The sequence below is a fragment of the Hordeum vulgare genome, chromosome 6H (genome assembly GCF_904849725.1).
Source record: "Hordeum vulgare subsp. vulgare chromosome 6H, MorexV3_pseudomolecules_assembly, whole genome shotgun sequence".
NCBI classification, from domain to species: domain Eukaryota; kingdom Viridiplantae; phylum Streptophyta; class Magnoliopsida; order Poales; family Poaceae; genus Hordeum; species Hordeum vulgare.
The window spans coordinates 330,678,882-330,696,362 of record NC_058523.1 but is presented as its reverse complement, the minus strand read 5'-3'; the positions used below and the strand labels follow the sequence as shown (position 1 = coordinate 330,696,362).

General features: G+C 46.1%; 2 protein-coding genes and 1 long non-coding RNA gene across 4 annotated transcripts; all 3 read left to right on the top strand.

The window, feature by feature from the left end:
- Positions 1-413: 413 nt before the first annotated feature.
- Positions 414-2,275, top strand: LOC123405454 (neural Wiskott-Aldrich syndrome protein-like; the record flags this gene model as incomplete). Its single annotated transcript, XM_045099128.1, has 3 exons — positions 414-847; positions 2,021-2,141; positions 2,227-2,275. Coding segments are annotated over exons 1-3 (519 nt in total), but the record flags the coding sequence as incomplete, so codon positions are not given.
- LOC123401778 lies at positions 2,276-3,769 on the top strand. 2 transcript variants are annotated; one of them, XR_006611183.1, is made up of 3 exons: positions 2,276-2,438; positions 2,544-2,712; positions 3,369-3,769. It is a non-coding gene; the product is annotated as an uncharacterized LOC123401778 (long non-coding RNA). The 2 variants fall into 2 exon arrangements; XR_006611184.1 differs by having other exon boundaries at positions 3,366-3,769.
- Positions 3,770-7,809: 4,040 nt separating this feature from the next.
- On the top strand, positions 7,810-12,588 carry LOC123404547 (probable serine/threonine-protein kinase PBL28). Its single transcript, XM_045098474.1, has 7 exons — positions 7,810-7,888; positions 7,987-8,010; positions 8,105-8,572; positions 8,785-8,900; positions 10,665-10,925; positions 11,094-11,291; positions 12,423-12,588. Exons 1-7 carry the CDS (start codon positions 7,810-7,812, stop codon positions 12,489-12,491), a joined length of 1,215 nt encoding a protein of 404 aa, XP_044954409.1. The 3' UTR covers positions 12,492-12,588.
- Positions 12,589-17,481: the final 4,893 nt, after the last annotated feature.

Below are 17,481 nucleotides of genomic sequence, written 5' to 3'. Positions count from 1 at the left end.
TAAATTTATGAGCCCGGTTAACTTGGATAACATAAGTTATTTTTTAACAAACCTCGTTTTTAACTAACATCAGTTTGAACAAACAGCTTGGTAGATGCCAACGATGATGGACGATCCCATCTAGATTCAATCTCGGGCGCAGCTCAACCCATGCCTGGTGCGCCAATCATCGGTTCATAATACTGGTAATGGTCTTGATTGGGTGTTACACGTATTAAGAAGGCTAGATGAGAATCACATGGGGCAGTTACCTGAGTTCAAGCCTTCACGATGGAGGTAAACCCTTTCGTGTCAGGATGTAAATGGCGCTGGGACCCACTAGTCCCACATATGCCATCCACCAAAAAATTCTTAAATGGCTTTTGTGAACATCCATAAAAATTAACTGGGATAAATGGATAGCCCATAAAAGCCCATGGGTAGTCCATAATTTTTGCAACCATGCCCTAGTTCGCCCCATCTCCACCGCACTGTGCCACCACATCCCGCTCCGAATCCATGGCGCCGCCGCCACCGCCGTCCAAGGAAATCCCTGGGGATCCATCACAGCCGCCACCGGCGTCCAAGGAAATCCCTGGGGATCCATCACAGCCGCCACCGCCGTCCAAGGAAATCCCTGGGGATCCATCACAGCCGCCACCGCCGTCCAAGGAAATCCCTGGGGATCGAGCAGAACCTTGCGGGAATGCGTCCTCTGCTCTCTCACTCATCCTGCCGATGCCATCTTTGGCTCCCGCTCCTCCTCCGCCGTCAAAGGGGGTCATCGTGGAGAAAGCCGAGCCTTGTGTGGCTGCTCCTTCCCCAATCCCGGCACCTGCTCCCCCGCCTCCTCCTCTTCTGCTCCCAGGTATGCACAGACCTCACCTTCCACTCCCCTCCCCAACAGCCAGCCTCTCCTCCGCGACGAACCCTAGCCAGCCACGGCGGCGGATTACTCGGGCCTGGCTGCCGCGATGTTATTTGTAGCAAGGGGAGACTAAAGAACAAGCTGATCTGGTTAGAAGGTAGGGACGAGCGCACGAGTCCCCGGCCATGACAAGAGCAGAGCAGTCAGTGACTTGTCATTCTTCCTCTCAGTCTTTAACAAATTTGATTGGTTGCGCCTGCGGGTTTGATTAGTTTTTTTCTGAATCTACGTGTTGTTAATTTGCTACATAATTTACTGCATTTTGTAGAATCACAGACTTATGATTAGTTTCTTTTCTGAATCTACATGATGTTAATTTGATGCATAATTTAGATGCAGCCATAGCATTGCCATTGCAGGGGTTAGGAAATCATCATACATGCTAGCACTTTACACATATATGTACTAATGTTTGCAACCTTTAACAGCAGGTGCATGAACTTTTGATCTTTCAATCTGAACCCAGCTACTTAATCTTTTAATCTGAAATCAGCATGTGCATGTATTGTGGTGACTAGCAACTAGGAATGAGCTACCATATTTCTGCTGATTTGTAGAAGCTCATATGGCGATAAGTATACAGTTTGTCAGCCTGAAACCTATAGCATAGCAGCCAGTACTGATAGCATAGCAGCCAGTACTGATAGGATAACTAGTTGGTGTGGTTGAGCTTGAGCACTAACAGCAAGAAGTGCAGGGCATCGACTGGCACCCCATGAATCAGGAGACTAAGAGTGCACTTTGTGGAGGCCGGACAAAAAGGAAAAACCAATGACCAGTTTGAAATGTTTCGAAAAAGAATTCTGATGCAGCAGCTGCCGATCATCGGAAACTTAGAATATTTTCTAATAAAATTAAAAATTAAAATATTTCAAAACCCTTCCCAGATGCTAATTGATGCATTTCAGTGACTATCTTTAGTTCGTTCCTTGCCTGCAATGCTTGTGCTGTTTTTATCACTGTTATGCCATTGCCAATTATTTTTAGAATGTTAGAATGTTAATTTTAGAATGTTAGAAAGCCAATGCTTGTCGATGTTATTTTTAGAATGTTAGATGAACCAAATCTGAACTTATGTTCTGCTGAAACATCTAATATGGCATTTCAATGCAGATTTCATTGAAGTGACCATGGGTGACGACCAAGTGGCGTTGACAATCGACAAGCAAACTGAAAAGTGGGAAGCCATGGACCAGGAACAACATGTGTGGAATGCTATTGAAGAGCAACAGAAGTAAGTCCCTCGCCCTCATGTGTTTTCCTGTGACATTAACTGTATTTTTTGATATATATTTTGACCCCCAACGTTTGCATTACAGATCAGAGAGGCAGAAGAAGAAACAAAGGCAGAAGGCAAAAAGGAAAAAGGCTGGAAGAGAAGAGGGAAGAGAAAAGGGAAGAGAAGAGGAAGAAGCAAGATAAGAAGAGGAAAAACCAAAAGGAGGAGTTGCAGCCTCAAAAAAGTCGCCCGCGATGTCACCATCTATATTAGGATCTCCTTCTCCAGCGACTACTTCATTTGTACCATGTAGTGAGTTGGCTTCGTTTTTATCTTCCAAAATTACTCTTGTATATAGTTACAACTTTAAAAATGTTCTTGTGAGTTGACTTTATTTTTATGCTTGCCAATTAACAGTCCGAAAGACACGAAGATTAACTTCTGTTGTTTGGAGGGATGCCAAACATATTTATCATCGTAACATACTTGTCAAAGCTCAGTGCAACCACTGTCTTGAGGTGTTTCCAGCTGGACGTGGCGTGGGTACTAATGGTGTACAAAGGCGCTTGGCTGCTTGCGAAAAAAGGTCAGATTTGTCCCCTGTTGTTGACAAGTTGAAGTCCTCAATTTCATCTCCTCATGGATCTATGCTTCAGCAATGGAGTTTTGATCAGATTGCATCTAGAAAGTTGTTGGCTAGACTGATAGTAATGGATGAGTTGCCTTTCTCATTTGTTGAGTATAGTGGCTTTCGAGACTTTGTGAAAAGCTTGAATCCCTTGTTTAGCATGGTTTCTAGAGGTACTATTAAAGATGATTGCATGGAACAGTTTAATGAAGAGAGATTAAAATTCCGTGAAGGTTTCAAGAAATATAGAGGCAGAGTCTCTTTAACAACTGATATGTGGCCGTCTAATCAAACTTTGTCATATCTATGCATAACTTGCCATTTTGTCACAAAGTGGGCTTTGAGAAAACAGATCATAAGGTTTTTTTATGGTAAAGACTCCACATAATGGAATATCAATGTTTAATGTATTGTTAAAGAGTTTTCAAGATTGGAACATTGAAGACAAACTCTTTAGTATAACATTAGACAATGCAGCTGTTAATGGCACAATGGTTGACTATCTAAGAAAAAAATCTGAACAACAAGCATATGTTGCCTATTGAAGGTCAATTATTTCTGTCTATGCATACAGTTCAATTTCTTGCTTACATTGAAATCCCTGTTTGTAGCAGGAGGAATCAGTAACTGAACATGATGACCCCAAGGACACAGAAGAAACTTCCTGTGTCCTCATTGCTGCACTGCAGTCTTTCAGCCAAGCTTTGATGAATGCTGATATAGAAAAAGAAATCGTGGCAGAGTTACATGCCTTCTTGTATCCCACCAAAGATGGCAAGGGATCTCTTATCAGCAGAATCACTACTATTGATGCACAGATGACAACCGTGAATTTAACCTGTTGTGTCTGATGCTCCTGTTCTTTATCTGTTTGTCATTATGCCCGACCCTTGTTGCTGCTGGTTTTTAGGTTGTTGTAAGTACTTGTTTAGTGCTATCCTGTACAGGGCAGATGAATTAATCTGAAGAGAGATTCTGAGTATTTTTATCTGACAAAGTCTATTTTGTTGCAGTATATGGACAGTATTTTTGTCTCAGAAAGTATTTTTTTGTGAAGAAAGATTTAGAGTATTTTTATCTGAAAAAGTATGAATATTGTAGTATATGAACGCCATAATTCCCGCATAAAAATTAACTGGGCTATCACTTAATCCCACGTAAAAAGTAATGGGCAATGTGGCCAAGTCCAAGAGTGTCCAGGGAACAGCCCACTTACATCCTGACTCTCGTGCTTGACTATATTGATGGTCGTATGAGTGTTGGTCTGGTGTACAATGGAGAGATCTTTTAGGATCACACTAGCAAAAGGACCCGTGCGTTGTAACGGGAGAAAAAAACCCACCATCTTCAATGGCGATGACCACATTATGTTCATATCTCATCGCAAGATTAATGCAAGAAAATATTTCTTCTTTTAATTTTATTCACAATTCACAAGTTGAAACAATGTTCAGATTTTTTTTAAATATCATGGTTGTCAAAAAACTTGGTAACTCAAAGAATTATTCTGAATTTCAAGAAACATTTTTTAAAATATACTATAATATTCCGATTCACCCTCACAATTAATTCTTCAAAATTCACTCAGGTATATAATCTGAAAGACTCGGAAGCATTACTGTTGAACTGCATACATTCGATCATTCGTGAACATTTTTATAAATTTGGGAACATTTTTAAAATCGAAAACATTTTTTAGTATTTATAAACATTTTTTTAATTCCAAACAATATTTTATATTACGAACTATTTTCAAGTATTTTCTAGTTCATTTTTTGAATTATCAAACATTTTTTTAATTGCATTAAAGAAATTGTGACTTTTTTGATTCACGAATGTTTTCTCCAAAATTATGATTTTTTTAATATGGAAACATTTTTACAAAAATCCCGAACAATTTTTGAATTCGCAAATATTTTATGTTTTATCAAACATTTATGTAAATATAATTTTTTGAATTTCTAAAGTTTTTATTGATTTATTTGAAATAGAAAAAATAAAAAGGAACAGATAAATAATAATTAAAAAACTAAAAAACAGGCCCCCGCCCATGGGCTGGCCCAAATGGGTGTGCTGTTTATTTTCCATCGAGCAGAGCGTAGTATAGCTGGTCCCTATGCTTGGGCCGGCCCATGCGAGGATTCCCTGCAAAACCTTTTTTATATGTTTTTTTAACTTAGGTGTATGCTACAGGTCAACTGGCTACCTTAATTAGAATTTGATCGTACGAAAGGAGGTTTTATGTAAAACTGGAAAAAACGGTTCATAATCACTTAAAAGAGGGGCTGCGGGTTAGTTCGGATAAAATATAGGGGGTTTTGTGCAAAATGTAAAATAACGGTTCGACTTGACTTACGAAAGGACTGCGGGTTGAATCCTCGAAAACAGAGGGGCTTTTTCGCAAAATTGTCACGACGGACGAGAGAAGCACTATGTGCTTTACTATTAGGGAGAGATAGGTGTATCGATACTAGATGATTCATGTTGTGACCCTAGCCTTGTTTACCCAGGGGACAATGCCCATGGCTTATACGGTTCCACGTCAGTTACGACCGAGCACATATCCTCCAAGATCCCTAGGATAGCTTGCCTTGATCGTCAAATAGACGGATGTGTTCTCATGAGGCCGCCAGCCGGTTAGCTGATCTGGGTCACACCATGGTTTAATGTGCTGATTTCCGTCACGGACTCACGGTGGGCCGACTTTTGGTTTACCCGTGTACCCCTGGTAGTTGACACCGTCAGTAGAGTTACATGGCGGTGCTTCCTTCGTGGTGGTGGGAGCGTCTATCTGATGAATAAAGCTTCCTATCCAAACTCAATGGTGTCGAATGCAACTGCATAGATGGCTCGTTGGGCTTAAATTCCAGTGGGTTCCTAGCCAACCAGCTTAGGGTTTGTAAGTTTTGTCGCGGTGGCAACAACTTCCCTTAGCAGTTTAGTCCTCCGACGTGATCCAACCCAATCTGGGTGATCGCCTGGGAGGCAAGGGGGGCAACGAAGCTCCCGAAACCAAGACACGATCCAAGACGGAGCACGTCGGGTCCGTCTGGCGGTTGGTCCAGGTGCATCTGGCACCAACCCTATATAATTCCCAGGGCCCAAGGTCGGTGATGCGGTCATTAAACATCTGCATCCGCGGGAAGTTAACTAGATCGTTATTCTTATCCTCCGCGAAGCGGAGAAGGTTGAAGTCTCGCCCACCACCAGTGGGAGTCGGGCAGCCGAGACCTTCGCCCTAAGCTCGGCGAGGTAGGCCACGGATGGCGGTGATTGGTCGGGCCATAAACTATTACGATCTCCCATTTTAAGTTGAGGGCCCGTTCGAAGACCTCCGTACTCACAAAGCACTCGCCTCGGTCCATGTCCGGTTTGTAAGTTTTGTCGCTGCAGTGGCAACGACTTCCCTTAGCAGTTTAGTCCTCTGACCTCCTCTTCATTTTGTTGGTGTGACATCTAGTGTCGGCACAAGGCCCACGAGTTTTTTTTGGAGGTTAGGTTCTTGGACCTCTTTTTTTAGGGGTTGTCTATATTGTAGTTTGATCAACTAGCAAAAGGGCCCGTGCGTCGCAACGGAAGAGAAAATAATACATGCTCTGAACGCAATATATTTTCAAATGGCATCACATTTGTGTTGCCGACGATGGCTTTAGTGCTCACACAACGAAAACGCGTTTGAATGTACAGTCACCCGAAATAAGATGAAAAATATGTTGTTTCTCCCCACCAGGTTTTTCAAAGGTGAGCATGTGTGGTTAACGATGTTTTCTTTCCTCTCGATTTGGTTTTAATTTAATGGATGTTTATTGCAATTCGTATCGTCGCCAGAAAAAGAGAAAAAAAAGACCGTACACTACAGATTAAATTTGCACAAAAAATAATATTTAAGAAGTATTCAACAGCTAAAAATAACATCCTATTTAGATTCTACATATTCTTTTAATCAAATTTCATATATAACATGTTAAAATGGGAGTTACGGTTTAAAAAATATGGATAATTTTGTTTTAGATAAAATTTGGATTGATTAACTGAAAAGTTAGGTTTTTTTTGTTAAAATACGGAGGGCGGGTTGATTACGTGAAACATCAGGGGGTTTTCTGAACAATGCAAAAAAACAATTCGTTTTCTGACTTAAATCTGGACTGTGGGTTGATTTCAGGAAACGACGGGTTTTTTTTTGTAAAAGTGGCACGATGAGACGTTTTCCTCACTTAAGAAAGGACTGCGAGTTGATTAACTAAAAACGGAGGGATTTTTTTGCAAAAATACCACGACGGACGACCAGAAACCGTATTTACTTTATTATTAGAAGAGATATACAAAACTTCCATTTGAAAGAAAAAAAATACATATCTTGAATAGATAGATGGTCCCTCCGTCAAGCATTTGTAGGTTCGATTAAATCTATAAAAAAGTCCATAAAGATCTAACATATTATTTATCTAATGAAGTTTTTTTAGAAACGTTTATCTAATGAAGCAGATTTGGCATTTTATATGTTGATATATTTATATTTAAACTTGGTCAAACTGAATGAAGTTTGACTTGGGAAAATCATACATCTTCAATTATTATTTTCAAACGGAGGCAGTAGATGACAAACTTTTGTGTCGTTGTAAATAAAACTGTATGCCCTTAGGAGCTCAGCTCCTGCACTATTTCTCTTGAATGCACAATACAAGCGGAACCTCAATCTCCCGGCTCTGTGACCCACGAACGATTGGTCCAAAGCCCGAAGTATGCCCTGAAGGGTGAAAGCAAACCTACAAGACAGTGATTCGCCCAAGTTTCCCCGCCCAAACAGAGGGTAACCAAACCAGTGAACAACGGTGCATCCGTAGCTACCTGCGCCAGGACCAATGCATACGAGAAGGCGAGAGCCCCTTAAACTAGTCAAAAGTACCGGACCGTGCAAGAAGAATATCCAGCTCGGCCACAATGTAATCTAGCTGTTACCAACGATGATAACTAGGGTCAGACTGACTATAAATGGCGCTCCACACGAGTACTCGCAAAGTTCGTCCCCGTAGGATTGCAGGGAACTAACTGAAGATGGAGAAAGCGGTGCTCTGCCTAGTCTTGATCTTGGTGGCCTCGCTTGGTTGCAAGGGTGATCCAGATATTATCACAGGTTTGATCTCTGAGAAGCGTCAAGTACAAGAGGTTTTCGTTTTCTCTCCTAAGTAATTGAATTAACATTGTCCTTCCTTTCGGAAATTGAAATTGCAGAAGGTGACTACGTCAGGATCAAACGTATGTATGCCTTGGACAGCTTGTATACATGCATGCTTGAACAAAGTTAAAGGACTTATAGTCAATGAATTAATCCAGCCTAGCACATTTTCAGGTAGCTTGTTGGCGATCCTGATAGTGTTCCCCGTCATGATACTGGCTCTCGCCATCGCCATCGTCAAATACCTGACACCCCGGGGAAGATCAGCCGACGATACCATGGGCTCGTCTGATGACCAGATGAAGGTGCACGGCGGGGAGGTGATCAACCGGTGGTCGGGGCTTTACAGGTTCACCAAGGCCGAGATCGAGCGGGCGTTGGATTACGCCAACAGCCGGATCTACCTCGGCTCCGGCAGCGCGGGGCAGGTGTACCAGGGGGTGCTGCCCAGCGGCCAGCTCGTCGCCATCAAGCACATCCACCGGACGGCCATGTCAGGCTCCTTCACCAGGGAGGCGGACGGGCTGTCCAAGGTCAGGCACCCCAACCTCGTATGCCTCTTCGGCTACTGCGACGACGGGAGCGACCAGTACCTGGTCTACGAGTACTGCGCCAATGGCAACCTTGCCCAGAATCTGCTCAGTAAGAAGGATCTATCATGTTTACTACTCCCTCCGTCCCATAATTCTTGTCTTAGCTTTATCTAGAAATGAACGTATCTAAATACTAAAACTTGGCTAGATAGATTCATATCTAAATAAATTTAAGACAAGAATTTTGGGACGGAGGGAGTACTACAGTAGTATTTAAGCTAGCTAGGGTGTTGAATTATAAGTTTTGCTCTTGATTGGCAGGAAGTGACTCTGTGCTCTCATGGCCAACAAGGGTGAAGATCCTCAGGGACTGTGCATCTGTCCTAAGGTTTCTTCACACACACTCCGATGGATGCATTGTACATAGAGACATTAAGGTGAGAATATCCTTGTATCCTCGATCACTCGACATAAGCACGCGTTCCTTTCCGGAGAGAAAAGCGCACGCAAATTGAGTAAAAGGCGCTGGCGGTCTGAGAACTTGTGTTGCGGGTGCACTTAAGTCCCACTACTTGCAAACCGAAAAAACCCGTCACAGAACTTGCGTTTCGGGCTTATCTAGGTCACAACCGCCAGTTGGACCGGTCTTCTGTCCGGTTTTCTTCGTTCGCGGTCACGCGAGGCTTACGTGTGAGGTGATTTTTGCACAGAAGACCCTGGTGATTAACGATGAGGGGCGTATTGCACATTTTACATATGATAAATCGTTTTTTCCCTTCCTCTGTTTCCCGGGTGCTCCACCGGGTACTGCACCGTCTCCTGGAGCTCCAGCTTGACGTCCTCCAGGCCGCCCACGTCCTCCCACGACACCTTGGGGACCTCCACCAGCCCCGTCTCCCGCAGCGCCGATGGCTTGGTCACCTCCTTGGCGTGCACGAGGTCGTCCATGATCACCGACATGGAGTTGAGCACCTCCACGTCGATGGTGTCCGCCTCCAGGTCGAGGACGTCCATCTTCTGGCGGATGCACTGGAAGGCCGCCTCGGAGCAGAGCGCAGCGAGGTCGGCGCCGACGAAGCCGTGCGTGTCCTTGCCAATGCGCTCGAGGTCGACGTCGTCCGAGAGGGGCATATCCTTGGAGTTGATGCGGAGGATCTCGAGGCTGTCGACCTCGTCGGGCACGCCGATATCGATCTCCTTGTCGAAGCGGCCGAAGCGCCGGAGCGCCGGGTCGATGCTGTTGGGGCGGTTGGTGGCGCCGATGACCATGACCTGCGCGCGCGGGCAGAGGCCGTCCATGAGCGTGAGCAGCTGGGACACGACCCGACGCTCCACCTCGCCGTGCGTCTTCTCGCGGTTGGGCGCGATGGCGTCGATCTCATCCATGAAGATGATGGACGGCGCCTGGGCCTCGGCCTGGGCGAACACCTTGCGCAGGTTGTCCTTGCTCTGGCCGGCCATCATGGACATGATCTCCGGCCCGTTGATGACGACGAAGTTGGCGCCTGACTCGGCCGCGATGGCGCGCGCGAGCAGCGTCTTGCCGGTGCCGTGCGGGCCGTAGAGCAGGATCCCCTTGGATGGCTTCACGCCGAGCGTCTTGAAGAGCTTGGGGTGGCGCAGCGGCAGCTCGACCAGCTCCCGGATCTGCGCGAGCTGCTTGCGGACGCCGCCGACGTCGTCGTAGCCCGGGCCGTCCAGCCTCTCCTCATCCTCCTGCTTGACCGGGTGTGCGTCGTGGCAGAAGACCTCGGTGCCGGGCGCCACGACGACGCACTCGTCCGGGTCCGTGTCCTCAACTTCGGCAGCCTCTCCATCACCTCCATCAGCTCAATACTTGCCGCCGACGAGCTCGACGCACCAGCACCGCGGCCGTCTCTCGCCTCCCTCATCTGTCCTAAGGCAGGGACGTCCCCAAGTGATTAGCAAACCGACCAGGGTCTTCTTTGCAAAAATCACCTCACACGTGAGCCTCGCGTGACCGCGAAAGAAGAAAACCGAACAGCGGACCGGTCCAACTCGCGGTTGTGACCTAGATAAGCCCGAAACGCAAGTACTGTGACGTGTTTTTTCGGTTTGCAAGTAGTGGGACTTAAGTGCACCCGCAACACAAGTTCTCAGACCGCCAGCGCCTTTTACTCACGCAAATTTATCGAAGCAATCTTGTCTCTTGTGTGCTGAATTCCCTTCCTTTTTTACAGCTTACCAACATCTTGCTGACAGAGGACATGGAGCCCAAGTTGTCAGATTTTGGGCTAGCAAAGATGCTGCAAATGGAGGAGACCAAGGTCTTCACGGATGTCAGGGGAACCATCGGTTACATGGATCCTGAGTACATAACACACTCCAAGCTTACTTGTGCAAGTGATATCTACAGCTTTGGTGTGGTTGTGCTGCAGCTTCTCTCAGGAAGAAAGGTCATAGAACTTGACATTGTTGCGCGTGATTCTCTCACCAAGAAGGTAAATTCAGGCATATATTTTCAGAATCATATCCCTATTACACTCACAAGGAACTCGGCCAGGTCAATTTCACAAGTTATTCTCAGCATTGGTTCTTCTTATGTTGACTTACAGTCAAGGAACTGAAGTTTTTGATGCACCTAATTTGCTCTCCGTTCTTATCTCAAGGCCAAAGATGTTGTAACTGGGAAAAAACCACTGGACGAATTTATAGACTCGCGTGTTCGAGATGAAGTCAATATCGAAGATTTTGTATTGATATTAAAGATTGGAGTCCTCTGTGTGGCACACTCTAGCATAGGGCGTCCAACAATAAAAGATGTGTACGAGGAGATGGACAAAGCATGGAGAAATACAAACACAAAGGTTTGGATCACCGACCCCATTCTTGCATCACACACAATATATTGTACTCATTCTGTATCTAAATAATTGTAGTTGAAGAGAACTATAGTTTCTTCCAACTACAATTATTTAGGTACACAGTACGTACTATCTTTATTCGGAGATAAATTTGATTTCAAGAAAGAGCGCAATCAAACTTCTCTATCTTTGACCACTATTCAATTAAAAATAAGGGTCCTGATAATGCCCAGGACGTTAAGGGATGTTGCCCACACGTCCTGTGTGGTGTATAAGGGAAACAACCCACATGTCTGCGTGTGGGCAAAACAGCTAATGCCCACACGTCCGGACTCCTGCCTCGCGATCTGTACATCCGGCCTGTCACCTCGCGGTTCCGGTGCCCCTGCGTGACAGTTCCATTCAGTTGCCATGTAGTACTGGGAAGACATGGCAGCTGACACGCATGCGGACACGGCCAGTTCCACTCAGTTGCCGTGTAACACTGGAAAGACATTGCAAATGACAGACATGCGGGTACGGCCAGTTCCACTCAGTTGCCATGTAACACTGGGAAGACATGGCAACTGACACGCATGCGGGCACGGCCAGTTCCACTCAGTTGCTATGTAACACTTGGAAGACATGGCAACTGACACGCATGCGGGCACGGACAGTTCCACTCAGTTGCCATGTAACACTCGGAAGACATGACAACTGACAGGCATGCGGGCGTGTGGGCGCGGCGTCAGTTCCACCACACATCGCGTGCGCGAAACGGGCGTGTGGGCGTGCGCGAAATAGGCGTGTGGGTGAACTCCTTAACGCCCACACACCAGCCCCTTCCTACGTGGCATAAAAAAATTTAAAAAAATGTCAAGATTAGTGCAAATCACAAACGGACGCGGGCGTTATCTTTTCTCAAAATTAATTAGATTGGTTAGATACAAATGTTGCAACTATATTTGTCACTAAATGTAGTTATGCAATATGAGTTTTCATAATATTTTACTGCATATTCATAAAATAAAACGCTGAAAGTTGTGTATACTGAAGGTTGTGTAGAGTAATAGTGTCATGTATTTTGATCGGAGGGAGTATTTTCTGAACTCACTGTCCATTGCTTCTAAAACTCCTACTGTTATACTTGCGCAGGCTACTAGGTCAAGGAAGGAGATAAATTCGTCAAATACAGTACAGTATGCAAAAGTGGTAGATGTGTAGTTGACATTTTGTCCAAACAAAGAAGAACAATAGCGTGGAATATGCAAGAGAACACTTTTCACATGAACTGTACAAGATTCTTAATTCCAAAGCTATGCAAAAGGAGTATTGCACTTACGAAGTGTGATACGCATTAGCAGCCTTTGAAGATTGGTTCCGTATGGATGCATGATATTCCCTCTAGGTTTTCTACGTACTTAGTTGTATATGCACAGTACAAAGAGTAGAAGTTCAGTTATGTAATTCACCGCTTGGCCGAAACCTAACACAGCATGATAGCGTGGTTACTGTCAAACTGTCTTAAAGTGTACCTTCCAGGCCCAATACAAAAGATTGCATTTCTGTTCATGTTCAGAATGCTACTCTGCAAACACAGTGGAATTACCATCAACAGAAGCACATAAAGACTGCGTTTCTGTTCATGTTCAAAATGCTACTCTGCAAACACAGTGGAATTACCATCGACAGAAGCACATAAAGGAACGCGGATTAACTGAGCTCAAAACCAAAATCCAAAACAATTGGAAAAAATAAAAATAAAAATCTGATTTTTTGCTGACAAACCGACAAATGTTTTCAATGCTAACAAAGTTTTATCATAGAACGACATTCGTGAAAATCATGACAGAAAAAACAAAATCGATGCTCCAAAAAGTTATTTCAAAAGCATTTTGGAGCATTGATTGTTTTTGCCACGAACTTCCACAAATGTCTTCAGGATGAAATTTGTAATACTGAAAACTCAAAATTTACCACAAAAAAACAGAACTTTTTGAATTCTTTTCCATTTTTTTCTGTTGACCTGAGCTCACATGAGCTTGAGCTCAAAAGGACAATTTCGCACATAAAAAAGTACCAATGTTCTATTGTCCTATGTATTTGCTGTACGGGAATGTACAACCATACAACTTTTTGCTAAATTAGGACATATATGTAATAGTTTTCGATGTTATTTGTTCGTTTCTCTTCATTAGTTCGGACTTTTGAAGTAACTTCCTGTCGAATGAAATCAATATGGTATTAGAGCCAGATCATCTTGAATTCAAAATCATTCCAATGGAGTATTGAAAAATAAAAAATTATGCGGCCTATCTCGATCCCACGTCTAAGAACTAAATAACCTTAGACATGGGGGAGTATTCGAATACATTATCGCCTATCTCCATCAATTCATACTTTGGATGAGTTAGCTGGAGCATGAGTTTCATAAGGTATTTGAGCCAAGAAATGTTGAGTTCAAGACCATGTCAATGCGGCATAAAAAAGATCATGTGGCCTACATCGATCCTACGTCGAATGACTAAAAAATCCTAGACATAAGGGACGTGTTGAAATATATTGGCCTTCCTACTTCATGAGTTTGGACTTTAGAGTAACTTGCCGGAGCATGAATTCAATATGATATCACAGCCAAAAAGTGTTAAGTTCAATACCATACCAACACAATATTAAAAAAGAAAAGATTGTGTGGCCTACATCGGTAACACGTATAAGAACTAAATAACCCTCGACGTGGGGTGGGGTGTTGAAATACATTGCCCACCTCTCTTCATGAGTTCAGACTTTCGAATGAACTAGTTGGGGTATGAATTCAATATTTACAATCCAAGACAAGTTCTCCTAGTTTTAAGTCGTGATAGTGTATATTTTTCTTATTTCATTTCTTTCCTTTTCTGAAAACTTCTGATCAATTCGTCAAACATCATGGTAGTACAAAGAACGTCATAAGTAAGGACTACAAGTATTGGAACAAGCCCAAGACGTACTGCCGTCATTGCCCCTCCCTCACTGAAGCCGGAAAAAACCTTGTTGTAGTACACAGTCGAGGAGTCCTCGTGCTAAGGCATGTTGAGTATATGTGTTATGTGCATATAGTGTATTTGGCACACCTCCTAATTTTGTATAGTTGAGGTCGTGGCTCACCTTGTACATCATATATACGTGTGATTGCACCTGATCAATACATCGTGCAATTCCATCATCATACATGGTATCAGTTTTTAGGTTACAACCCTAGCTTTTGCTCAAGCGTCGCCGTCGTCACGCCACCGCGCCTCTCTCCCGTCGCGCTGCCGCCGCTGCGCCAAACTCCAGTCGTGCCGCCGCCGTCGCCGCTGCCTCTCCACCCGCCGCCGTCGTGCTTCCCTAGAACCACCGCTGCCCCTGCCGCCGCGCGTCACTCGCTCGTCATTGCTGCCACTTCTTCTGCCGTTGTCGCCGCGCCTCCCTCGCGCCGCCGCCCTCCTCGTGTTGTCCACGACCAGCTCCAACCCGTTCGACGACGCCAACCCTCCCTACGCCGCCGACATCCGCAACCTCAACATCCACAAGCGGGTTCCCGTTCGTCTTGCCTAGACCGACTCATCCTACTACGGTTGGAAGACCTACTTCTTCCTTGTGTTCTAGGAGTACAACCTCCTCGACCACGTGGATAGCTCCATCGACTCCAGCCTCGTGCCCGACCATCATGAGTGGTCCGCCATAGACGCCATGCTCATCCGCTGGTTCTTCCTCATCATCTCGCCCGACCTATTCCATCCGGTCGTGCATGACGATGACGATGCCTGCACTATCTGGACCAAACCGAACGGGCTCTTCACCGACAATCGCCTCCAACGTCGTGTTTTTCTGCAGTAATTCTCTGGTGCCACTAGGACAACTCCTCCGTCGACGACTACTATCTCCGACTCAAGACTCTTCCGGACAAGCTCCGCGACATTGGTGCGAAGATCGATGATGATACCCTTCTCAGCACGCTCACCGCCGGACTCAACGAGAACTTCGTCAATGCCGCGGCCAAACTCTTCCTCATCATCGAGCCCTCCTTCGCCAAGTTTGTGGCCTATATCAGGCTGGAGGAACGCTGGATGATGCAGGTCAAGAGTCAGGCCATGCACGTCGCTCTCGCCGCTCGCACCACCCGCGACAGCGCTCCTCCACTGTCGGCTGCTTCCCGACAACAGCGGTCTCCCGCGCCCTCGCAGCAACCTCCGTTGCTGCCCCTGCCGCAGGCAGCCTACGGCACACCCACCAACGGGAGCCTCCACGGTGGCCGGCACAGCGGTCGTTAATAGCAACAACAACAGGCGGGTGGCGCCCCCCATCCACAACAGAAGCAGCAACCCACCCCGCCTTGGCCCGGTGGCTACAACCCCTGGACGGGCGTCATGCATGCATGCTCGATGTCGGTCCCTCGGTCCCCGGCATCGTTGTTCCCCGTGCCGCGACCCCCGATGCATCAGGCATACTTTGCCGCACTGTAGTCGTACGCCGGGTATGCTCCTCTGCTACCGCAGCTCATCAACGCCTACAACTTTCCAATGTCGGCTGCTCCACTGCCATTCGAGCTGCCTCTAGCACCATGGGACCCGTCGCTTCTCGTCGGGCTCCACAACGTGCCCTCGCCCAACACTTATACTGGTGGCGTTGATTGGTACATGGACACTGGGGCTACTGCTCACATGTTCGCGGATACTCGTAATCTTAGCTCTTTCTCTCCCGTCAACACCACCACCCGTATCACTATCGATGATGGATCCACCCTCCGAGTCACTCATATTGGGAACACTTCGTTTCCTTCTACTTCCACGCCATTGTCCTTATCTAACATTCTTGTTTCACCCGACCTCATTAAAAATCTTGTTTCCGTTCGTTACCTTGCTCGTGAGAATCATGTGACTGTTGAGTTTGACATGTTTGGTTTTTGTGTCAAGGACACTCGAACTAGAATGGTACTCCACCGGTAGTCCCGACGAGGATCTCTATTCGGAGCACCCGAAGTCCTCCGCCACCATCGCTCCAGTTTCTCTCTCCACCGGCATCGACCTCTCGCACGCTCGTCTAGGTCATCCCAACCCCATCACTCTCCATCATATTCTTAGGAGTTTCAGTTTCAGCTGTAATAAGATTGAGGATCATACTTGTCATGCATGTCGTGTTCGCAAACACGTTCTCCTTCCGTTTACTAGTTCCACCACCATTGCTTCTTTTCCTTTTACGTTAATCCATAGTGATGTGTGGACCTCTCCAGTTGCTAGTAATTCCTGCTACCTATATTATCTTGTTATCCTTGACGATTACTCCCATTATGTGTGGGCGTTTCCATTGCGACAAAAGTCGGATGCACTCTCTACTTTTATGGATTTTTACTCCTATGTCAGCACGCAGTTTGGGCGTCCCATTCCTGCTCTTCAGACTGACAATGGAAAAGACTTCACTAATCTCGCGTTCCATTCTTTTCTTTTGCAGCATGGCATGGTTTTGTTGGGGTATGTAGCATGGGAAACAAAAAAAATTCTACGCACACGAAAGACCTATCATGGTGATGATCAACTACGAGAGGGGAGATCGGATGCACATACCCTTGTAGATCGCTAAGCGGGAAGCGTTAAGAAACACGGTTGATGTAGTCGAACGTCTTCGCGATCCGATCATGATCTGTCCCACGAGATCCGTCCCGATCTAGTACCGAACGGAGGGCACCTCCTCGTTCAGCACACGTACAGCTTGGTGAAGATCTCCGCCTTCCTGATCCAGCAAGGGGGGCGAAGAGGTACCTGAATTCTCCGACAGTGCAACGGCGTGACGGTGATGGTGGTGGAGATTACTCCAGCAGGGCTTCGCCATGCCGGACGAATCTAGCTACGGGGGTGTCGAAGTCGTGGGGGGGAGGAGGGCTGCACTTTGGCTTGAGTGCAAAAAGCCTCTCTCCCCTCCACTATATATAGGAGGGAGGGAGGGGGCGGCGCCCTAGGGAAACCCTAGGGTTTTGGCCGCCGCAAGAGGGAGGAGGGAGGAGTCCTCCTCCAATTCCACTTGGAAGGAGGAGTCCTTCCTTCCCCAATTCTGATTGGCCCCTCTCCTTGCCTTTTCTTCACTTCGGCCGACCTAGGCCTTCTTGGGCTGTCCACCAGCCCACTAGGGGATGGTGCGCCACCCTTGGTCCCCTTTTGGTCTTCTCCCGGGTGAGTAGCCCCTCCCGGTAGAACTC